The sequence below is a fragment of the Podarcis cretensis genome (genome assembly GCF_951804945.1).
Source record: "Podarcis cretensis genome assembly, chromosome: 6".
Lineage (NCBI taxonomy): Eukaryota > Metazoa > Chordata > Lepidosauria > Squamata > Lacertidae > Podarcis > Podarcis cretensis.
The window spans coordinates 79,919,505-79,944,522 of record NC_137175.1 but is presented as its reverse complement, the minus strand read 5'-3'; the positions used below and the strand labels follow the sequence as shown (position 1 = coordinate 79,944,522).

Genomic DNA, 25,018 nt, shown 5'->3' with positions numbered 1-25,018 from the left:
GTGTCTTGTGTTAGCTAAGCCTTTTGTTCCTTTTCACCTCTCTCTTGCCTCCCTGTTTGTCCCTAAATCTCATTTTAATTCAACAGTGGAAGAGAAGAAGACCACCAGCAATTGCTTATCTATCTATTTGTTTGTTTGTTTTAAGCCTTTTGACTTACTCTGCTTCCTTTCCTACCTCACTGCTGTTCCCCTTTCATTCATTTATGTTTTCCCATTCCATCTTTCAACACCCTTTTTCAGAAAAAGAACAAAGCCCCAAAGAAGAAGAGGACAGTGGCTGCTAACTCAAAGAGCAACTCCCAAAAGTTCACACTCAAAAAATATGAATCATTTTCATCCAAGAAGAAGAAAAGCTATCAAGCCTCAGCAAAAAGCAAACTAGGGGTAAAGGTAGCCCAGAAATAATCAAGATCTTTCCTCGACCAAGCCTGGAAGATCTGTGATGTTGAGAAATGAGTAGCTTGCCTCTAACCCCCAGTAGATGAATTCACCTTTGGCTAATACCACAACCCAATTGAACAGAGATTCCTCCTGCCCATTTGCCTTCCTCTTTTGTGGCTAATGGCCTGCGTTCTCTTTCCTGTCAGGCCAACATTGTCGATGAATATAATGAATATAATGTGGCTGAAACTGACTATGGGACCTCTGAGGGCTACCAGACTGAGACTCCGAGCCGAACGACGGGACCAAATGAGGTAATGAGGAATGGAAAAGTATACAGGCAAGGATACTTCAAAAGATCTTAGTCAATAACTTTTACCAAGTCATAATCGGTTGCCCTAATTTAGTCTTATGAGAGATCCTCTAAAGACCAAGGTAGCTTGTGGCACGTTCCTGAAATGCACAGTTTTACTCCAATATCTGGCCTTTCGCCTTTCAGTTCTGCTTGAGAAATAACACCTAGAGATTGCAAAAAAGAAGCTCTCAGAGTTTAATCATATACATGTTTTGATGTTGTGCAGTATTCACCCAGCACAAACCTTACACAAGATCTTGCCCATATTTGTGATTTCCGTGGCATGAGGATGAAAGGAAGGGTTAGTTTAGTGTGTGTTGGCATTGCAAGGGAGAGAGGCATAGCTCAAACAAGGCCAATTATTTAATGGAAAAGAATGCAGTGACTGGATGGTGAGTGGAGGTAGAGAAAGGTCATAAGCAGGTGGCCTTGAACTTGGTCTTTGATTCCCCAACCTACTGATAATGCTTTTAACTCTATCCTCCATAAATTCCAAAGCCCCAACATAGATATAGTCATGCACAACAATGTGTACTCTTCCAAGATGGTGGCCAGGATGCATTTTCCCACACACATAGCACTGTGAATGGAAACATGCACCTCATTCATGCCATATAGTGAATGGGGATGAATTGGATGCATGAATCGCCATCTGGATCAACCACACCGTGTGGATGAGCATCCATATGCAGATCCATCCATACCTGGTCAGTTCCCATTGGCTTCCAATATGCTTTCATATGTAGATCTCTTATACTAGAGTGGAAGGTCTGTGTCTACTCCACAGAATCAAGTTGCATTGCAAAGATGTACCTTAGGATTTCCAATACGCCTTTTCTTTTGATCCTGAATGGAAAGGTTTATTGGAAATTGTCCAAAACTGTCCTTCATTTTCTGTTGAAATTTGGAGTGTGCAATCAACTGACATTTATGAATGTGGATATTTTGCTTCGTAAATATCGACTTGCTATACAACCATGGTTTTCCAAAGGTTTTGCATTATGCTGCAAGTTATTTGCTGCTCTTGTAAACAATTTCATGTTTCAAGTACATAATGACAAAATGCAAAGGTTATTACTTTGGAAAGTGCATTAAAATGCTTTCATAAAACAAAAAGCCAATGTTTGTTTGTTTGTGTGTGTGTGTGTGTGTGTGTGTTTGTGTGCATGTGTTTCTGCATGCACAAACATATACACACACATTCATAACAGACAAACATACTTTTAGCTAGCAAGGCACAGTATTTTTTTCTAAAAAAAAAGAAAGAAATAGATTTCAGTCAGCATGCAATGCTTTTAATATGTACAAAATCCTGTTATCTTGGTAGAGGCAAAATCCAAGCAGTTTCAAAATGTACTTTGAAGAAATAATAAGATTTTCTATTATTAAACCCATGCATTGACGCTTTGTGTATGTGTCAGTAGGCATTGGAGTGACTAACTTGTGGCTTTTCCTGTTAATTACATCTCCTGTTAATTACATCAGTGGAATAAACAATGCCCTCCTTTTTTGTCGAGGCTCCATTTAGATAAATGAGAGTTGTATAAAAGCACAATGGGTCCCACTGCTGCTTTGAAATATATGGAGACTGGAAAGTTCCCATTTCCTATTACACCTTATGTCTTTTGCCCAGCAACACATCTGTAGTTTTCTACACCTCCCGTTCATTTCCCAAAAGGCTTCACATAGGAAGTTCTTCAAATGGATTGTTTCCCTTGCAAAACATTTCTACATCCCTAACCGTGACCCAAACCTGCTGCCTCCATAGTTGGGTCTTTTTTTTTTGTGGGCTGGGCATCTTGAAGAAAATGCTATTCAGATAATGCTGGTGCATAAAAGCTAACTGCTTGGTTTCACACAGTTCTCATAACTGAGAAAAGAAAGGATGCCCTGAGCCTTCAAGATGTATTGAACGTTACATGTAGAAACATTGTAAACCATTTTCTCTCTGTGAGACACATACACTTTTAAGTGTACAAACAATGCAATGCTGCAAAATAGCATTTATTAGAAATATTTCTTTTTTTTGTTCTCTCGTTTTAAAATTTCCATGAGATAGTAGTGTTTATCAAATGAAATCTTCGCACATTGAAACCAGAAAGTTATTTATCCACATATGATTAATCTGCAGCTTATTGTGCTTTCCCCTTTATTTTGTACTCCAGGGGTTGTATTGTATCCAGTGGTGTTGGTCAGCTGACTGCAAGACTTAATAATAATAATAATAATAATAATAATAATAATAATAATTTATTTATACACCACCCATCTGGCTGAGTTTCCCCAGCCACTCTGGGCCGCTCCCAATCAAGTGTTAAAAACAATACAGCATTAAATATTAAAAACTTCCCTAAACAGGGCTGCCTTCAGGTGTCTTTTAAAAATAGGACAGCTTCTTATTTCCTTGACATCTGATGGGAGGGCGTTCCACAGGGTGGGCACCACTACTGAGAAGGCCCTCTGCCTGGTTCCCTGTAACTTGGCTTCTCACAGTGAGGGAACCGCCAGTAGGCCCTCACCGCTGGATCTCAGTGTTCGGGCAGAACAATGGGGGTGGAGACGCTCCTTCAGGTATACAGGACCGAGGGAAGTGGAGGAAATCAGTTCCTGGCTTTACTCCCTCCCCCTGAAGTAGAATGGGGGAGGGAGCAATTTTCAGTGATGTCCCTCTCCCCTCCCCCACATAGTCCTCCAGGGCACATTGAAATGGGAGTGGTGGGTGGGTGAGGTCATAGGAAGGAGAGAAGTCTCTGAAAATGGCTTTTCTCTCTGTTTCACTGATGGAAGCCTTTCTGTTAACTGAGTAACACCACTGGATGCAAACCCTCATGTATTTTTCAACAGTGAGGCTGATGTTAAAAAGTCTGTGAAGCCAAGTATGAAAACTTTGATGTACCTAGCATAAAGATGTCATATTACAGCGTTAGCGTCTGTGCTTTGGCATATACTGCAAAATCAGTGAGTGAAAGTCTGGATTGATGGTGATACTGAACTGAATATTTCTAAATAGTTCAGTGGAACCAGGGTTTCATTTAACGGTTTTGCAAATGAAATAATAGTAATAATAATGAATGTTTATGAAAGCATTGATTGCATTGCACACAGGTATGTGCATTGGGTGATCTTTTAATACCCCTGAAACTCTGGCTTCCCAGTCTTTCAGGAGCAAATTAAAAGATTCCAGCGCTCTTGTGTTATTTCATCAGCCATTATATTCAAATCTACTGAATGCTTATATTGCTTTACTAACAGTAATCCACATATTCATCCTATTCCCAAAACCTTTGCTGCTTATGTGAATAGCAAAATCCTGTTGAAGAAGTATTTGCTGAAGAATACGTAACAGGAGAGGAGTATAACTCTGAGACTAAAAAAACTGAGGAAACAGATTATGGAAACAGAGGAGTAGACCGCAGTGAATCTGAAGTTGTGGTAGATGGAGAAGTAGGCGAATATGATTTTTATGAATATAAAGAATACGAAGAGAAGCCAACCAACCCTACTAACGAGGAGTTTGGGCCTGGTGTTCCAGCAGAGACCGATATCACAGAAACAAGCGTAAGTTGGGGACATCCAAGCTGCTCTTTAACTGTGGCAAGTGGTTCATAGCAAAACATAGCTGTCTTCATTTTCTGACTATTTATGGCAGGCCAACATTTGCACTGACCCATAGGCAGCCCTATGGGACCCACATGTGAAAGTGAGTATGGCTGAAGCGGGTATAGCCTTTTATTTTGTTTTTTTAAGGACACATTTTAGGTGTGGAGGAATCACAGAGTCACAGAGGGAGACCCATGGGAGTGGTTAGTTTGAACTAGTTAAAAAATCAAAACAAGATTTGGGGGCATTGTGGGGACAGAAAAATACTTTGCCATCACGGTGCAGTACCTTTGGAAATACTATCCCCTGGCCCCTTAAAAATACATATTAATTGGTTTTGAACAATTAGGAGGGGTAGAAAAAACCTATAGGCAACATGACACCTCTGTGTGGTGGGTGTAGGGCCATGGTTCCCAACATAGGGCACACGCCCCACAGGGGGGCAATTTGATTTTTAAGGGGGCCAATTTGGGAATGAGTTATTAACAGTGAATGGCCTTTTAGGCTTCCTCCACCTGAATAGGTGTTCACTTTTTGAATAATAAGAATTATTATTGTCATGGGGGGGGATTTTAGAGATACTTAGGTGGGGCGTGGCCAAAAAAAGGTTGGGAACCACTGGTGTAGGGACTTTAGGGACTTTATTGGCAGTTTATACAGCTGGGAGTGGGTGTTGCATGTGTAGATGCTTTATAAAAATGAAACAAGTATTTACGGGACCGCCTCTCCTGGTATGCCCCGCAGAGGACCTTAAGGTCCATGAATAATCATAGTTTAGAGGTCCCGGGCTCTAAGGAAGTCAGATTATCCTCCACCAGGGCCAGGGCCTTCTCAGTGATGGCTCCAACCTGGTGGAATGCTCTGTCCCATGAGACCAGGGCCCTGCAGGATTTAACTTCCTTCTACAGGGCCTGTAAGGCAGAGCTATTTTGCCTGGCTTTCAATTTGAACTTAGCCTGATCTTTTATTCCCCTTCCTTCCCTCCCCCTCCACTTTTATGAAGATTACCCGCTCTGGGATCCCACAACTAATTCTCTCCGGGTCTCCTCGCTGGCCCAAATAGGACTAATTTAGCCAGCTAGCCCTGGTGATCATCTACTGTTTATTGGATGGATTTCCCCCCTAAATTGATTTTTGAATTCTGAATTTATTGTTATTCACGTTTTATACTGTATTTTATGCTGTTTTTTTCTTGCATCAATTAAGTGTTTTAAATTTGTTGTTAGCTGCCCTGAGCCTGGTTTTTTGAACCAGGAAGGGAGGGGTATAAATAAAATTTTATTATTATTATTTATACCTTATGGTTACACCTGAGGGCCAACTAAACCAGAAAGGAGTCATGAGGTTCCAGAAGCAATAAAGTTCACTAAGATTTCAGCTGGAAGTAGAGGAGGAGGCAAACCTCGTCCTAGTCAGTTTCCATATATCTCATTGAGGACGCCCACTAAAACAAGGATGGGAAAACTGTGTGGATGGACTCCATCTCCTGTCATTCCCACCCAGCATGGTCAATGGCCATGGATGATGGGAATTGCATCCTTACATTAAAGGAGCCCTCAATATGTTTTGTCTTCAAATCCCACCCTCTGACCTAGAAACAGCTTGGCACCTACAGTCCTATTTGCAATATTATCTACATCTTGTAACTGATCTCTTCTCAGTCAAGGCTGTCATATGGAAGACAGCCAAGGCCTAAAGCAATTTTTTTCTTTGAATTCATGGAACAATCCTGGGGTGAGGCGGAGGGGGTGGGGTTTAAAAAATAAAGAACTTCTACTCATGTTTAATCTGTTCGAGATAAACAAGCAGCTTTCTCAATTATGCTTGCAGGAATGAAAAAAAAAAATGGCAGATTGCCATTTGTAAGGGAATATAGTTGCTTGGATATCTAAATAAATAAATAAATTGGTGGCTACAGCTCTTCATTTGCACCACAAGATCTCGTCCTGAACTTGTAAGCGTATATTTCAGTTTAGTCAAAGACAGGACAAAAGCCAGTGTTAGTTCTACTCATAGAAGACCCACTGAAAATATTAGACATGACTAACTCTAAACAGATTTGCAGGTTCCTGCTCTCCTCCTCTTCCTCCCCCCCCCTCCTCCTCCTCCACAACTGCCAGACAAAAGCCATAGCCCATGGGAACTGTAACTTCACTCACACTACTTTCTGGTGTCAAGTTTTCATATGGAGATATATGCAGGCAATCTAAACATCATTTGACACATTTAAAATCCATTCTGACCCACGTTGGAAACTAAGCTCAGCCTTGGTTTGTGAAGGTATAATGCAGGAAATAACCAATGCAGCTGTGGTGAGAATTGAGCACTTTCAGGATCCTCCTCCATATTTATTTTTGGGCTCATGATCCAAATGCTTCTGCTCATCTCCACATTGCCACACAATGGATGCTCACCATTTTCCCAGTGGGCATCAGTTGCAGACCATTGCTGTCCGCCTCCTTCCCGACAGCAGATAGGGAATTCCCCCCAACTTTTGTTGCCATGGGGATGTGACTGCCTGGCCAGTGAGCCAGGTTCAAATGGGCCAATCAGGGCCCAAGTTATGGATGGATGGGCACTGGCCAATGTCATGACTGGCCAGGCAGGCCTATCTCCTGATAAAGAGCTGCAAATTCTGGCAATATCAAAAGAGCACTGCGTGCTCCTGCCTTCACAGTAGCAGGGGACTTTGGGCCTGACATACATTCTAATATATTTGCCTCTCGGTATCTTCCCTCCACAGGTGAATGGCCATGGAGCCTATGGGGAAAAAGGACAGAAGGGCGAAGCAGCTGTGATTGAACCTGTGAGTATTTTAGAAGTGAGCGACTGTGACGTTTTGTGGGTCGGTTTCCACCTGCATGTTCAGCTCTTGATCAAGTAGTGAGTTTTCTGGGTGCAAATGGGGCACAAAGTCCTTTTAAAAAAACATCCTGGACTTTTACATCTGACAGTTTTATTTCAGAACGCAATCTTATGCACTGGGGAAAGGCCATAGAGCACATGTGTTGCATTCTGAAGTTCCCCTGGTCTTTTGAGTGAAATCATTGCCAATAACCCTTCCCCAACCTGGTGCCCCTCAGATATTTTGCACTGCAAATCTCATCATTCCTAGCCATTGCCCATGCTGGCTGGGATTGATGGAAGCTGGATCTCAAAATTCCCAGAGGACCTCAGATTGAAGAAAGGTGATGATTGAAGGACCTCAGATTGAAGAAAGGAGTATTGAGCTAGATGGGTCAGTGGTCTGGCTCAGTAGAAGGCAGCTTTCTGTGCTCTTTTCAGAAATAAACCATGCAGAGCTCAGCAGAATCTAACTTCCTGTGCAAGCTTAAAAGGTAAAGGTAAAGGGACCCCTGACCATTAGTTCCAGTCGTGGCCGACTCTGGGGTTGCGGCGCTCATTTCGCTTTATTGGCCGAAGGAGCCGGTGTACAGTTTCTGGGTCATGTGGCCAGCATGACTAAGCCGCTTTTGGCGAACCAGAGCAGCGCACGGAAACACCGTTTACCTTCTCGCCGGAGCGGTACCTATTTATCTACTTGCACTTTGACGTGCTTTCAAACTGCTAGGTTGGCAGGAGCAGGGACCGAGCAACAGGAGCTCAGCCCATCGCAGGGATTTGAACCGCCAACCTTCCGATCGGCAAGCCCTAGGCTCAGTGGTATAGACCACAGTGCCACCCACGTCCTGTGCAAGCTTACTTGGAAGTAACTGCTTCTGTCTGGGTATGAGTGCTCCATTGCTGCTTCATCTTTCAGCTGCAGGATCCGCATGAGAATGCTGGAAAATGCTGCAGTTTCCAGTATTTTCCCAGCTCAGTGGTTTTACAGGAGGCATTGTAGGCTACAGGCTCCTACCTTGACATTAATAGACACTCCACCCAAACAGGCAAGCCTTAAAAATATTAGAGCTTCATTGCTGCTGCAACCTTTCTTAGCCACTGGGGCCTCCTTCTTGGCAAGGCATGTTTTTAGGAAGGTGCAAGCCCGGCTTGAATTCTGAGGAAGGCTTGGCTTTGGCTCTGTTCTGCCCCCCCCCCTCCAAACTGAGTTCACTTTCAAATCCACCACCCCTCTTAATTCTAAATGGTGACTCCATGGCTAGCCAGGAGCTGGCCTTCTACAGCATCTCCTACAGAAGAAGCATGGATAGATTTGTACTGGTGACAGATGATGATGGTGCAGCTGAAACAGCAGTCGAATCAGAAGCCAGAGATGAAACATGCTGTCAATAATAAGGGAAGACATTTGCACGAAAGTGTCCCGCAGAACGTCTGGGTCTCCTATACTGTGACACATGCAAAGTCGCTCCCTGGCAGTGTGAGGAAGGCAATGCAAACACAACCGCTCTAAACCAACACAACTGTGAGTGTAAGGCAGCTTCTGAAGCAACACAAAATACTACTGAAGCAATAAGTGTCTAGTTGCGGTTCAGTTTCTGCAAGAAAGATTTTCAAAGCCCAAAGGATGTCCACAAAGCAGCTCCTTCAACAGTTTCGTGCCTGCAGTATTTTCTCCAAATCTGCAAAACGATTGAGGCTGCAATTCTGTACATACTTAGCAGGCAGAGAATCCCATTAAGCTCAACAAGCCTTATTTTTGAGAAAATAGAGGGGCACTACTACAAATCACTCAGACTTGTGGTCTGATCCCACGCATGCTACTCATAAGTAAGTCCCAGAGGCAACTGTAGATAGAATTTCTGTCTGATAATAACCTACCTTGCGCTTAGCATAACTTATTTTTAAATACACATGCATAGTAGAGAGTTATTGACACATTACAAACAATCGTATACAGGCAGAAATGCAACATGGTTGCATGGTTACACTTTGTGTATGAACCTGTTGGATTCCTGTCTGTTGTGACAGCTTCTGAAGGCAGATGACGTACCAGAAAAAAGGCCCATGATGGATAACAGGAGGTCTCAGTAAAAACAGCTCATCCCATGGCAAAACTGTCCTGTAGTGTGTCACTTAAAACTGCAGTGGGTGAAGTGCATGACTGAATGCCTATATAAAAGGGGAAAAACCTTATGTGTAGAAACCAAGAGGTCAAGGGAGTAAGATTGTGGCCTTCCCTTCCCTAACAGAGTTGTTTTCTATATGAATGTTGGTTTCCATGCTGAAGCTTTCAGTCATGCAACCCATTTCCTGCCAGTTTGATGCCGTATGCTCCAGCAACAGATTGACCATGCAGGGAGTTGTTTGTTTGAATATGCTGTCATACAGTGGTACCTCAGGTTACATACGCTTCAGGTTACAGACTCTGCTAACCCAGAAATATTACCTCGGGTTAAGAACTTTGGTTCAGGATGAGAACAGAAATCGTGCTCCAGTGGTGCGTCGGCAGCAGGAGGCCCCATTAGCTAAAGTGGTGCTTCAGGTTAAGAACAGTTCCAGGTTAAGAACGGATCTCTGGAACGAATTAAGTACTTAACCAGAGGTACCACTGTACATAGTTCAGAAGAATTATTGGTCTCTCTTATGATTGCTTGTGGGAGCTTGTAACTTGAGACTGAACTGAAAGTGGAATTGATTTTCATGAAGACTTCAAACTTCATTGAAAGACATGCAGAGATTTTTCAGGGCAACGAAAATGTTTGCCTTTTTCAGAAACTGTTGCACTGACTAGCCAGGAGGAGCCATGTGACCAGTCCAGGAAGCACTGTTCTTATTCTACTTTTATTTGATCTTGGTGATTTTGGCACATAGCCAATCTGATGGGTGCTTAATGATGTTGTTTGACTGGATGTGATCACCCCAAACAGGAAAAATCCGGGTTGGTGGCGGTGGTGGGGAATGGTGCCAGAGCACTAAAGGATATGTTGGTCAATGGCAGCAAACAAATTTAGGATTTTGTTTTTTTAAAGAAAACATTCTCAATGTTGCAAGTTTAGAAAATAACTTTAGTATCTCCAAAACACGTTTTTTCACCCTGAAAATCAACATGGGCAGATATTTGTTGCATCCTGAATCACAGTCAAGGCAAGATTGTGTGAAGGGACAGGAAATTGGATATTGGACTTTCAGTGCCATAATTTGACCAATTCCATCTGTTGGAGAATTGCAGAACTGTACTGCAGCATCAGTGCACCCACACTGAAAGCCCCAGTTTATAAACCACTGCTGCTCTGCAACCCCTGACTGTTACAAGCTCTCATCTGTTGTCCTGTGTGCTTTCATAGGCAATTGCATTGGGGACCAAGAATATTCAACCCAGGTCTCAAACAAGCACTTTATAACCTTCCTGTTGAGAAAAGGCAGAATTTACCATAAAGTGGATTTATGAAATGATGCTTCATTTAAAGTATTGTGTCCTAGCTGGATTTGTGAAAAATGCTTTTTTTAATGCATAGTTGTACCGAAAGCACACATCTGATGTGCTGTGAAATACAGGTTGTGGCCTGTGAGGTGGACCTGGCTCACATGTCACGTTAGAGCAGAAGCTGTGATTTAATGTGAATGAGCAAAAGCCTTTTCCCCCCTTACAGTTTGTGGTTTGTTTGGTGGAAAAGCAGAGTGAGCCTGGGTTTGCCCTTAACAACAAGCCAGATTACTGCAGGAGAGGAGCAGGAAGAGCAACACATCCTTAAATTCCAGCAGAATATACTAAAATGCTACTTCTTTATTAACTATGGTTTAATGTGATGTGCAAACTAGAGCAATGGCCCTTTAATAAGTGCAAAATAATCAACACATGACAGATATGGAAGTTAAATTGATTTATTTGTGTGGATTTTGTGCTAATTATTAGTGATGTACTCTTTGCTTTTTGCCCTTTATCCAGTCAAAATTGTATAATCTTTTCTCTTTCCATAGGGGATGCTTATTGAAGGACCACCAGGGCCTCCAGGACCTCCGGTACATATGTGATTTTTAAATTTCTCTTTTTTTTTTAAAAAAAAAATAATAATTCCCAAAGAAAACAAAATATTTTTTGGGGGTAGTATTAACTGTGTTCAATACCACTGTAATAAAATGAATGCAGATATTTTGCATAGCAGCTCATGAGTCCCACGTAAGACGTGGGTTTTTTGATGAAAATAGATTGGGGCTTTTGGAAAGTGGGCTGCTTACATCGTTGTGCATTTCTTTTTGAGGAACTGATAATTGGCTCAGATAGAAAGCACGTTGCTGGTCCTTGATCAAAATTGGCCACAGTCTGAACCACTACTATAGAAAGTGATTCAGCACAACCACTCAATGTTGTTGTTGTTTAATTCACAGGGTCTTACGGGTCCCTCAGGAACACAAGGCCCCACTGGACCTCCTGGTGACCCAGGCGATAGGGTAAGTTGGTGTGGGTTGTAAATGAGCACGAGGAAAGCATTATGTCCCAAACTGGGTGGTTAGAAGCATATAATCCAGTTTATGAAATAAACTTCCCAAACCTTGGTAATGTCAGCTAAGGCAAGGACGCCAGGTCTGATGCCTTAAGAAACCTGAATCTCATTGTAACTGTTAACTTCGGTGCATCAGGTGCATAGTAGAATTTTCTGAAATCTGAGGGAGGTGGGACTTGCTCTGATGGTGGTTTTGACAGTTCTAGCTGGGCCCGTCGCAGGTCGGACTTCAGACGCATCAGAACTGAACTGAAAAGGTGGAATTGGACAAAGGCTGCTGGATAGCAGTAGGCCTCCTTTGTCCCAGTACGTCCAGGACTCTGAGACCTAAGAGCACATTGCAACCTTCAGTTAACAAATGAGGCCCTCTGTGCCACTCCTGCCCTCTCTAGATGACCTGATGGATTCAGTGGAGATGATGGAAACAGTAGAGATGGGTCAATTTATGTCTTGAGGGCCTCAGGGCTTCTTCCACCGGTGCTCTGGATATCCTTGTGCAGTGTGGGAAACATAGTAATGAGTGGGTGAACAGAAAGTGCATCTGATGGAATTGCTTCCCATTGCATCTGATGGAAGGGGAACTTTTCACATCTCCCCAAGTGGAGAGTTGCAGAAAGACTTGCTGCAGGGGCAGCTTGTGCTTGGTGAAGTGTGATAATTTTTCTTCTGCCTGAGAAGAAGAGAAAAAGATGAAGAGTTTGGATTTGATATCCCGCTTTATCACTACCCGAAGGAGTCTCAAAGCGGCTAACAATCTCCTCCCCCTTCCTTCCCCACAACAAACACTCTGTGAGGTGAGTGGGGCTGAGAGACTTCACAGAAGTGTGACTAGCCCAAGGTCACCCGGCAGCTGCATGTGGAGGAGTGGGGAAGCGAACCCGGTTCACCAGATTACGAGTCTACCGCTCTTAACCACTACACCACACTGACTGAGAATGAAAGGTATCAGGATAGACAGTCCATTGGCACCCAATAGTCATTAAAGCATCTTTTAGTGTGATTTGATGGGTCTCCCCCTCATCCTGTCCCAATCATGTCTCTTTGTCTCTATGGAATGCAATGGCTTTGCTTATTGTTCCTATTTCATATTGACAACAGTGGCTGCTCTCGTTACTGTATCAGTGGCATAGGCTACACTCCCTCTGCCCCATCATGAGTATGGTCACTTTATCGGCACAACATTACCGGTTTGCAAGGTTGCATTGCTGAAGTAGTTCTTGCACACCCCATGCCGCCAACTCATGCGTCAGCTCATAGAATTTGGCTGAAATGATCAGATTGATAAGGAGGGCTGTTGTTGTTTAGTCATTTAGTCGTGTCCGACTCTTCGTGACCCCATGGACCAGAGTACATCAGGCACTCCTGTCTTCCACTTCCTCCCGCAGTTTGGTCAAACTCACGTTGGTAGCTTCGAGAACACTGTCCAACCATCTCGTCCTCTGTCGTCCCCTTCTCCTTGTGCCCTCCATCTTTCCCAACATCAGGGTCTTTTCCAGGGAGTCTTCTCTTCTCATGAGGTGGCCAAAGTATTGGAGTCTCAGCTTCAGGATCTGTCCTTCCAGTGAGCACTCAGGCTGATTTCCTTAAGAATGGATAGGTTTGATCTTCTTGCAGTCCATGGGAATCTCAAGAGTCTCCTAAGGAGGGCAGCCCAAACAAAAGGCGTAGCTTCCTGTTCTGAAGCAAATTTAACCAAACCACATGCAACCTGAATAATTTGTCCCGTTCTCACGTATACCAGGGAAGCGATTTAGCCAAAGTTATGGAAGAGTATTTCTGACATGTCTGTCTAAAAGGCATAGACATAGCCTATTCCTAAACATATGCGCCAGCCTAGATACCTGAAATGCTAGATGGATATATCCACAGGGTCTGCTGCTGACTTAATAGCCCCTTATAGCTTTTGACAGATCTGCTTTAATAAGGATAGGCTTATCTCCATGAAAGGATGTACTACACCCTTAGTGTACATCTTCCCGTCTTGCATTACTATTTTTAAAATATTAAAATAATTCCTTCCTCTAACACTTCTGATATCTAGTCAAGTTTTTTTGTTTTTTTAAAAAAATATATTCCCAGAACTTCTGTGCCACATTGAAACAGTATTTTCTACACCAAGTGGCACTGACGGAGGCTCTCCAGGGTTTCAGGCAAGGGATATTCCCAGCTCCTTCCGATAAAAAAAAGCCACCCTACACCGAGATAGTACTAGATGTTCTGGAAATATTAGTAATTTATAAAATTTGTAATCATGGAGAAAGAAATCAGTTGGATGGGAGACAGGTGGCTAAGCTGGTTCCTGGTTTCATTTTAGTCCCTGTTGTGTATGAAAGTGTATGTGAAATTGAGTAAACAACAACAACTATACATTGCCCATCTGGCTGGGAACTGAAATAACTTGTGCAAGGAACTGTGTATTCTGTACTTCTTAAGGGTGGATCATGGGTCTGATGATAATGATCACAGAGCATTGTGGAAGGAGAATTTCACTGCTGAGGAACAATGAACATCCTAATCCTTGCCTTCTGCATTTTTGTGGCTCCTGCAATTTAGCCAACCTTCAGTGTTAAATAATTATAGGGGGAAATGCACCGCTTAGCGGCTGTTTTCAATGTGCAAGAGGCTGCAATTGAGAATATATGTCCTATGGCCAGCTAGATATTTACAACCAATTATTTAAATATCTACATCTCGTTTGCATCTTCTAGGGCCCACCTGGACGTCCTGGTCTCCCAGGAGCTGATGGTTTAGCTGGACCTCCAGGTACCATGTTAATGTTACCGGTAAGTCCTGTTTTGCTTTGCAAACACTATCCTCACCAGAAGCAAATGGAGATAGTGGTGTAGAATAATTAACCACAGACATTTTTTTCTGAATGGGTCACCAAGTTCAGGGATGGGGAAGCAGGTGCCATCCTGATGTTGCTGCTCTTCAACTCCCATTGGCCAGAAGCTCCTTCTCCTTCATCTACATCCAGGCTGCTGGATAGTAAAAATTGAAGAGTCAGATAATAGTAATGACAGAATTCCTCCTTGGAGGCTCAGCCTCCTTGGCACTGTGCCAGAAACCTTCATTGTATTCAAACCATAGAACAAAAACAACACTTAACCCATTGTTCACGATGATGTATTGTAGTAACAAAGAAAAAGGCTTTATGGCGATGCCTTCGGCTAGATTCAACAAAACCTTTCCCTTTGTTCTGAGTGCTTTAGGAATGAAATTTGCAATTTTTAAATGAGAATTCATATTCGTACAGCTTGTCAGCCTTTCCATTCTTGATTCTTCCTCTGCTGTTGCTGCTGCTTTGATAAATAGAGGAGAGGGGAGGTAGAGAAGCAGGAGCCTTGCAGCTCTCCTGATAACGACACTACAAATCAGTATTAGTAACCATCAGCTATCTTACGTTAGCAAGTTAGTCAGTCCATATCTGAACCTGTAGCAAGTTAAACTGAACAGTGAAAAGAAAGGAAAGATCCTATGCTAAATATTGAGCTTATTAAGCCAAACTCAACTTGGATTCCAGCTCAGCTCCTACATAAACTCTGGCCTAGTCTGGCATCCCTAAAACTTACCAACAGCGGTGATGGCAGTGAGAGGCATTTGGAGATAGCTGCTGTCTGGGACTACATAAGTCTTACCTGAGAAGCTTCTCAGGGCATGGCTTGAGCTCTACTAGGTCCTCAGTAAGGACTCAATTCCCAGAGATCTTTGCACCGGGAGGCTCCTGTTAATAAGGCTTTAGGGTACAGTTAGCTAACCTGGCTCCCACAAGGGGTTCTTGGACTGCAACTTCCACAATCTTTGGCCACTGGAACTGTGGAATAGGATGGATGGGAGTTGTAGTGGAAGAACATTTAGATGGCATCACATTGGCTAATCCTGCTTTATCATCGCTGCAGCTGGAAGATATGTAATAGCCAAGGAGAAGGAGGTGGAGGAACATGGGATGGGCTTGTGGTTGTAGAGCCCCAAAGCTTTACCACATTCCCTGCATCATCCCCAGGGTCATGTTGATGCCTGGTGCTCAGAATGAGTCCTGTTTTCAAATGAGCTTAACGTGGGTACGACCTCCACAACAATGCTATTTTTGGTAACCGTTTCTGAAGCTTTCTGACCAAGTGGCATACAAATAACCACCTTTTGATTGAAGAAGCCAATTTCTTCAAGAGCTTGGGAAATTACGGCTTATGTCTAACCTGTTTGATTTTGATAGATGCGTTTTTCTGACAAATTCTGTCCTCCTATATACAGTTCCGCTTTGGTGGCGGTGGCGGCGACAAAGGCCCAGCCATCTCGGCACAGGAAGCTCAAGCACAAGCTATTCTTCAGCAAGCCAGGGTAAGAGTGAAGCACACAAAGGCCTTGGGAACTTTGTTAGGGGTCCCAGGAACTGTAGTGCTGTGAGGGATAAACTACAGAACCCACGATTATTTGCGGGGAGGGAATATGTGCTTTAAATGTACGATGTGTATGCAGCCTAAGAAACTAAATGTGATGGGTTATTGTCCTCTGAGAGAAGAAGCTCTGTCCCTCTTCCCCATAAATCCTCACAGGCCACTTGTGTTCCCAACATTTCTCCTCCCCCATACTTTCTTCTGAGAAAGCTAGAATTTCCTTACAGCGGGGGATATTTTTCTTTATCAAGGTCCACCTCGGGGTGGCAGCATGTGTGTGCAAATCTGTGAGGTGCAACATGCCAGCAGTGACCAGTACCAAAACTAGTTGTGGGCGGGCCAGAGTGGGTGGGTACAGAACCAAAACTCTTCCCCACCTTCTCTCTCTTTCTGTCATTTTTTTTGCTCTCCCCCTCTCTTTCTACCATCCCTTTCTCTTTACCTCTCTGCTACCTCTCTCTCCTTTCCTGCTTCGTCCCTCGGGACACAGATTTGGTCCTTTCAGATTTGGTCCGAGGATTAAATGGGGAGAAATTTGTGAGAGAGAAAGAAAGAGAGGGAGACAGACAGACGGACACAGAGACAGAGAGACAATGAGAGAGATGGCTCTCCTCCTAAGCTCCTGGAAAGAGGGATGGTTTTGTACAAAAATGAATTTCAGCATTTCTCAAACTTGGGTCTCCAGTGTTGCTGGACTACAACTCCCATCATCCCTGCTAGCTAGGGATGATGGGAGCTGTAGTCCAACAACAGCTGGAGACCCAAGTTTGAGAAACACAGCATTAAGTGTGGATTTTGTAAAAATGGATGAGATTCCTAGGACTGCATGCACACAAGTTTTTGGATTTTGCATAGTCATAGTTTGCATGTAGAATGTCTGAATGCTTTTTTTTTGTTTTTGTTCAAACCACAGATTGCCATGAGGGGACCTCCAGGCCCTATGGGACTCACTGGAAGACCAGGTCCTGTGGTATGTTAAACTAAGAAACAAATAATCATTGTCCACAGTTATCATCTGAGTGTCTTTATAATGAAAATTTGAGCTGTCTCTGTCTATCACAATGACTGGCATTTTTCTAACTGCTTATATTCATTCAGAAATATGAAGGATACTCATTTCAATGCAGAGCTTTAAATAATAATAAAAAAACCCTGGAAGGTCTCTGCCAAATATCTAGTTTAGATAACAAGTGGAGCAAGATTACAGGCTTCTTTGCCAGAGTCATACAGGGCTGAGTTTTGCCATTGTTTTAAATGTTTAAATGACAAAAGTGGAGCACTCGACCTGCAGTTGCCAAATCACCTGAGCAATTTCCCCCTAATGATGGTTTCCTCTTTTACAAAAATGATACTCTGCTGAGAGAGATAATCAAATGATTCACCTAAATGCTCCAGTTAAGCAGTTACTATCTCTTTAGAAGCTATCCAAGTGTATTTACAACAATATAAAATGATGGTTAGTACAACCAAGATTACAGGCTTCGCATAAAGCCTGCAGTCTCCTGGGATATATATATATAATACATAGACATAAAGGCCAAGAGGAAGTTCAGCATTCAGAGTGAAAGGATATATTTAGTTTTTAATGTAGTAGGCAGTGTTTCTGACCGGCAAAGGCAGGTTGGCTAGCACAGTGCCTCAGTTGTTATTCTGATCATCCCTGTGAGATTTCAGTGAAAGGAAAATGATAGCACTAGACTGAAGTTTTTAGCCCAGACTTTTTTCTCTGGGTTCACATGAGTAAAGGAAAAATATGCCCATCAAATTGGATTAATCTCTGGGAATTTTTACTGATTTCCAAAGTAGGGGGGGGGGTTACCTTTCTAAATAAGGCAACAGAGGAGAAACAAGTGTTGTGTTCCCTTCAGTGCTTTAAGACAGCTGCACACTCCCCTCTAATTTGCTCAGATGGAAGCAAAGAAACTGTCACTAAGCACTTTGCAAATTCACTCTTTGAGGCAGCCTCAAAAAAATATTAAAGGGGGGGTTTGCTTCAAACAGTGATTTTGCAAAGTGCTTTCAGCTGCCTCGCACTTATTTAAAAAATAGCTGGAGTGATGTTTGAAGCAGGGAAAGCTGCTTCAAAGAGTGTTTTTGCAATGGCTTTCAGACAGCTCCGGCGTCACTCTCATGTGTCATTTTGGAATGCAGGGTCATGGCTGTATTAAAGCCCTTTGCAAATACCGAAATATTTTGAAGTGGTTACAGGTTTCCAAGCACCTGACAGTCAGCTGGTTGTCCGTCATTTGGAAACCCCACACAAAGGATTTTGAGAGGTCAGTTGGGTTGCCCACCTGTGACTCATGTGATGTCATAATGACATCACGTGATTGACAGGTGGGTGGCCCCGCCTACCTATCAAATGTCACCCGCAAAACCAGTCCTGATGTGGACTTGGCTTGTTCCTTTTTAAAAAAAAAAAAATGATTTACAAACATACATTTCATACAATCCTTAAAAATGTTCAAACATACCTACACTCAGTCCCACAGATAATTCCTTTTCCTATCACCATCCACCACCCCTCACCCCACCTTTGTGTTAGACTTAAAGGTGTGTGAAAGAAAGTAATAGAAGTGGAAAGAAATTGCAATTGAGTAGATTGGAAGTCTAACAGTCAGACTTGGCTTGTTCCTGAGCCTGTTCTAAACATTGCCAGCCCTAGACACAAATGTTATTATAGCACAGCAGGAGGAAGTGGAAGCACTGCACTTCCTTCTGTTTGTCCCCTGCCAAGATCCCTAAACATCACATGGCCCATTTTGGGAAATCATGTTTTATTTTGTAAATGTGAGAATTCAGAAGAGTGTTTCACCCACTGTTCCAACCTTCTGCTGTTGCATTTCTCTAAAATCAGTACAAATGCTGATTAGTGAGATGAAGCTCTCCATCCGAATATTTCTGGTCCATACTGATGTAGCTACACTACCAGCTCACGCTGCAGAAAATAATTTCCTGGAGTGGGAGAAACAGAGCTGCTCCTTCTGGCTCCCCTTTATCGTTTCAGTCCTGGACTATCAGGATAACCTTGTGGGTACTTGCTGATAGCAGAGCTTAACCTCCAGGTATCTTGTGTCGGATGATGTCTTGCACCCTGGCAGCCTCTCTGCAATCCATCACTGAAAGTGCCTACGCATCCCAAGGAAGCTGAATGACCTATTTTATGATTACTTAATGCCAAAATATAATTTTCTTTTTCAAAGCAAGGCATTGTGTGGACTAAGGGTTTCAAAGGAGGCCTACCAAGCTTGTGTGAAAGTATTTATTTATTTTTTGAACCACCCTTCCTTCATCCTGATAGTTTCCAATACAGTACAATAAAAACATCAACGATGTCATAGAGAGAATGCCTGTAAATACCCATTGCTGGGACTCGCAAGTGGTGAGAGAGCTATTATGATGATATTCTGCTTGTGGACTTCCCACAGGCATGTGGTTGGCCACTGTGAGAAAAGGACACTGTAGTAGATTGGGTATTAGGTCTTATCAGAACTCTTCTTATATCCTTGCATTTTTCAGAACTGAGAGGCAACAGGTCACACAACAAAAAAGCGGACAGAGGTCATAAAGCCAGTTTAAAGACCTGAGCAAATAAAACTGTCTTGACCTGGTGCAGAAAAGTTTGTAGTGCCAGCACCAGTTACATAGTGTGTTCCATAGTCAAGATTCCTCCCCGCCACCACAAAAAGGTCCTCTCCCTTGCACACAAAATACACAGTGATAGTACTCTGTGAAGGAACTCATCTAAAGATCCCAATGCATGGGTAGTCTGTATTCTACCAGGCATGCAGAGTAGCTTATCAAAGACTTGACATTTCCCTCATTTTCAGTCCTGGACAGGAAAATAAAAACAAGAGGTTCATCAAACTCCTGATGAACCACCACATGCATCATCAGAAGTGGCAGAGAGGCTATGCTAGCTTCCTGACAGGTGGATGATGGTTGCTTACCAGGAGGCCAGGTGGAGGGATGTTGACACAGGGCAGTGGTGGAGCATTAAAACTGCTAGTACATTTGCAAAGCTAAGCAGGGTCCGGTATGGTTTCAAATTGGATGGGAGACCACGAGTTGAGATTCTTGCATCGCAGGGGATTAGACTAGATGACCCTTGGGCTATCTGCCAGCTCTACGATGTTATGATTTTATGATTCTGTGAAATGCATTGGTAGAGCCAACCAAACATTCCTGCTGGTGAATTTGCACCATGCCAACCTCCCTGCCTGCTTGCCCCTCTTCCTCCCAGGAAGCAACACTGATCCACCTCTGGGAACCTTGCATAAGAGCTCCACCCGATTTGCTGTGCTGATTTTGTGTAATTCATATCTGGTGTGCTGTGCTGAGCATTGGAGATCATGTAATATATTGACGCCCCGCATCCAGTTAAATATCCCTATCTCAAATGCATTTATCTGATCAGAAGCATAACCTGTTGCTTTCAGTGGAATTTATTTAGCAAGTTATAAGACACAGCCAAAATCTCAGCCAGAGCTTAATGTGAGTCAAGGGTTATATTAAAAAGGTTAGCAAAGAAATTGTGGTATTTTGCCATTTTCTATTTAAGCCACTAGGAGGCTGTAGAAATCCAGCTGTTCTGATTTGGAACAAAAGCAAAAATGACGTGATGTGATTTTCTTAAAAAAGCTTTCATTTTCCTCTCAGTACACTTTGTAATACACTATCAGAAACATAAATACATGCCTGAATTTCCAATAAGAAAGCATTGAAGGAGTTTCTTCTTAAGCAAAGCTATGAGTATTTTATACCCGCAAATCAACTATGATTATGCTTTTGAAAATGCAGATCCTGTCATGTGCTTTTAAAAGCACCTGTGAAAATGGGCTCCTACTCCCATCCTCCACTTTCCTCAACCTGAACTTTCTGCTTTGCTCGATTTATGGCTTGTGCCTTATCTCTGCTGCTTCCTCAAGGGTGGGGAAATACCTCACTTTTGGGAAGAGGGGAGAAAGCAGGCAGAGAAGGGCTCCCATCAACACCCACCTTATGGGTGTGTGGGATGCATCTTTGCACCAGCGGGTGATGCCTGCTGTTCTAAAAGAGGCTGTAGTGTGATGACTTCTCAAAAACCTTACTTTGAATTCAGAAGTTTGTGATATCTACCACCCAGTCACAAATAGTTTATATTTATGGATGTGGTGGTTCTTCAGCTTCAGTCACTCTTGTAAGGGCAAGATAATCTGGACCCATTATTTAGGCCTGGGTTTGGGACAACAACAGCCTCGATCACCCTGATCAGGGGTATTCAAGAAAAAGGGTGGAGTGCAATTCTTTTCCTTCCCTTTGATCTCTCAGCATTCTTCAGTACCATCAATGGTGGTATCCTGATGGATCAGCTCTACACGCTAAAAGTTGGAGGTACAAATATCTAGTAGTTCCTCTACTACTCACAGGGCCAATTCCAAAAAGTAGCATTGGGGGACTGTGCCTCAGACCTTTGGCGCTTGTGTTGCAAAATTCCATAGGATTTTATTTTGTCTCACATACTGTCGGCCATCTATGTGAGGTCACTGGGAGTGGTCATTTGGGGATTTTGTCATCAGTATGATGATGGAACTCAACTATATTTCTCCATTTCATCTGAGGGCTGGATGGGGGCCGATGAAAGGAGACTAAATCCTGACAGGACAAAGATCTTGCAAATGGGTTGTTCTTAGGTCCAGGAACAAGTTACACCAGTGGCCACAACTGTGGAAACCTTTTGGGGAAAGTGTATTTTGAGGTTTGATGGCTCATAACACCACTTTTTGGGAGTAATACCATAACATTATATATCCATGGAAAGATAATTTAATGAAGAATGTAATGCAACAAAGTTTGTTCATTTATCTTTATTCTATCAAAAGTTATAGCCAAATAACCAGAAAAAGGAAGCATAACTTGCTTAGTTTCATATGCAGTAGCTTTCCTTCATGTAGCCAATGAGCATGTGTTTAGCGAGCCAATCAGGTGTTATGCACCACGAGACCTCAGAAATATACGTTCCCCAAAAGGTTTCCACAATTTTGGCCACTAGTGTAGGTGGCCTTTTTTGGATGCGGTTGCACTCGTTCAAAAGAATCAGGTGCATAATGTGAGGTTGCTCTTAAATCCAGCACTGTTTCTGGAGGTGCAAGTGGCGTCTATGGTAAGGAATGCCTTTTGCAACCCACAGTTGATTCACTAGCAATAGCTTTCATTGGCAGTGATAGACTGACCAAAGGACCTGTTTGCTGGCTTACTATTATGCAGTAATGATGGTCAGTTTGGAAGCTGTAAAGGTAAAGGGACCCCTGACCATTAGGTCCAGTCGTGACCGACTCTGGGGTTGCGGCACTCATCTCGCTTTATTGGCTGAGGGAGCCAGCGTACAGCTTCCGGGTCACGTGGCCAGCATGACTAAGCCACTTCTGGTGAACCAGAGCAGCGTACAGAAACGTCGTTTACCTTCCCGCCGGAGTGGTACCTATTTATCTACTTGCACTTTGACGTGCTTTCGAACTGCTAGGTTGGCAGGAGCAGGGACCTAGCAACGGGAGCTCACCCCGTCGCGGGGATTCGAACCGCCGACCTTCTGATCAGCAAGTCCTAGGCTCTGTGGTTTAACCCACAGCACCACCCGCATTGGAAGCTGTAGCTGGTGCAAAATGTGGCTTTTAGGTTGCCAAGAGGGGCAGCCTGCTCGGGGCATATAACACCAATTCTTAAAGCATTTCGATATTGAACCAAATTCAAGGTGTTTGTGACACAGGACATACTTATAAAGTCCTATTCAAATAAAACAGAAAAGGAGGGGTGAACAGCACTCCCAACATACATGCTTGCTGACAAAGCTAGCCTTAGGTTTTGGATGCTACTTGCTTTGAGCTAAATAGGACCATAATCTCATTTGGTTGTTAGCACTTTAATTATGTGTGCAAAAGTGTCCCAAACCATTGTGGTCAGCCGTGCAAAAGCAATACTTCTAAAATGTGACAGGTAAAGCTGAAACAGTCCTTTGATTTTGTCATACAGGGTGGTCCTGGTGGTTCAGGAGCCAAAGGTGACAGTGGAGACCCAGGTCCTCAGGTAAGACTACGTTACCGGCCAGCCCACCATTTCGCTTCCTCCCCCTGGGGATTTGCACTGTCCTGCAAAAAGCCTTGTTCCAGAGGGTGGCGGCGGCAGCAATTTGAGGTGGCTACTCTGAGCCCAACAGTTGAGGGAATTGTCCTTTAAGGCTGACATTTCAAAGCCTTGTTTGTCTAGTACATGTTTACAACAGGCATTTATCTCGATCAATAGACAGATCATGTTACTTTGGTCTCAGATAATTAAAGATGTGAGATCTTTCCACCCCACCCCATTGCACGTATTCCTGCCTTCCTGAATACTAACATTACCTATCATCACAGTTTTTGCTCCCCATTCAAAGCACCAGCTAGCTAGTAAAGTTCGTGCTGGCCTATTTCTTGTACGTTTCCCATTCATAGCCTTCTTTTCCATTGTCCTGTACTATTGCTCTTCTTAACCCCTTTGTGGGCTAGATATTCCTTTTGCAAATGTATTACTTGCCTGGGACGCTTATCCACAAGAGTAAATGTGGAATGTTTCTTTTGGGTGTGGAATATAATAAATGCTTGCTGTATTCCTATGTAGAGTCTCTCTCTTTTGCTGTCGCATAACCTCAGGCTGTGATCTTATGAAATACCACACTGAGAAGATTAAATGCCACTATTAAAACAGGAATTCTGTTTTATAAACTGAGGTTCTGCCAAGCAAGAGTAAGAGATGGGTGCCTAGACATGGGTCAGATTAGAGATGGAAGATAAATCCCTTTCCTCCACATTTTGAAGTGAACCAAACTAATCTTAAATGCAGATCAGAACAGAGCTATTGCTTGCTCAGCTTCTAAATTTTTCAATGTAGCTTCAGATTTTTTAAAAAATGTGCACAGAAAATTAATTTTTTATAGGAAAATGTGTACGATTTTGGGGGAAGGCTGTATGTAAAATGTGTACAAAATGCAATCAGTTTAAAAGTGAGGGTTCCTTTTTTGGTGCATTAAAAAAAATAAATCTACAAAAGATGGGACAGAACTGATGACACAGGACAGTAATAAGCTGATTTGTCTATTTCTAGGTATAGAGCGCAATTGGAAAAGAAACTACAGGTGACAGATTCCTCAAATTCAGATTTTGTGGAGTCTGCCACTTGCTTTAAGTATAAGACATCAATTTGGCCATGGTTACAATATCCCAAAACAGAACACTGTCCACTCTTCCCTCCATGGTTGTCATAGCTATGTGCTGAAGTTTGATTGTCCCACGACTGTAGCACTGGGTTCGACATGCCAGCTGCTTTGACATGCCAGCTCATAGAACCTGATGATAAGTTACATCATTCTGGATTAGGAGCTCCAAAGCTGGCTCTCACTGTCAGGGGAGTCATCTATGGGGGCCTGTGGGGGTGTAGCCCCCCAATATTTTATTGAAGGTTGCCTCCCCACCAAATTCCATGGCAATCCTCAAAAGGACGGACCAGGATGAAGATGCTTGGCCCTGCTGCATCATTTTGAGGTTCTCCAGGGATGCACAGTGTGAAGCATCTTCACCCCGCAGAAAAGGAAGGTGGCTGACAGTGGGTGGGTAGGGGATGGTGGGCCGCGTTGGCCTGGCCAGGTTGGTGGGGGCGGTGGCACGCCTGCTGCTCACTGTTAAAGGTAAAGGTACCCCCTGACCATTAGGTCCAGTCGCGGACGACTCTGTGGTTGCGGCGCTCATCTCACTCTGTAGGCTGAGGGAGCCGGTGTTTGTCTACAGACAGCTTCTGGGTCATGTGGCCAGCATGACTAAGCTGCTTCTGGCAAACCAGAGCAGCACATGGAAACGCCGTTTACCTTCCCGCCAGAGTGATACCTATTTATCTACATGCACTTTGATGTGCTTTCGAACTGCTAGGTTGGCAGG

The 25,018-nt window shown here is 43.3% G+C and overlaps 1 protein-coding gene across 4 annotated transcripts in view; it reads left to right on the top strand.

The window, feature by feature from the left end:
* The window catches only part of COL11A1 (collagen type XI alpha 1 chain), a 270,407-nt gene that overhangs the window by 102,499 nt on the left and 142,890 nt on the right, over positions 1-25,018 (top strand). For 2 of the 4 annotated variants that reach the window (XM_079981009.1, XM_079981012.1), the window contains 10 exons: positions 241-384; positions 588-695; positions 4,040-4,294; positions 7,080-7,142; positions 11,159-11,200; positions 11,567-11,629; positions 14,391-14,465; positions 15,934-16,020; positions 16,990-17,046; positions 23,085-23,138. In XM_079981009.1, the coding sequence (XP_079837135.1) occupies positions 241-384; positions 588-695; positions 4,040-4,294; positions 7,080-7,142; positions 11,159-11,200; positions 11,567-11,629; positions 14,391-14,465; positions 15,934-16,020; positions 16,990-17,046; positions 23,085-23,138 (948 nt within the window). The remainder of the gene's footprint in view (positions 1-240; positions 385-587; positions 696-4,039; positions 4,295-7,079; positions 7,143-11,158; positions 11,201-11,566; positions 11,630-14,390; positions 14,466-15,933; positions 16,021-16,989; positions 17,047-23,084; positions 23,139-25,018) is intronic. The other 2 variants (XM_079981011.1, XM_079981010.1) reach the window with 2 other exon arrangements.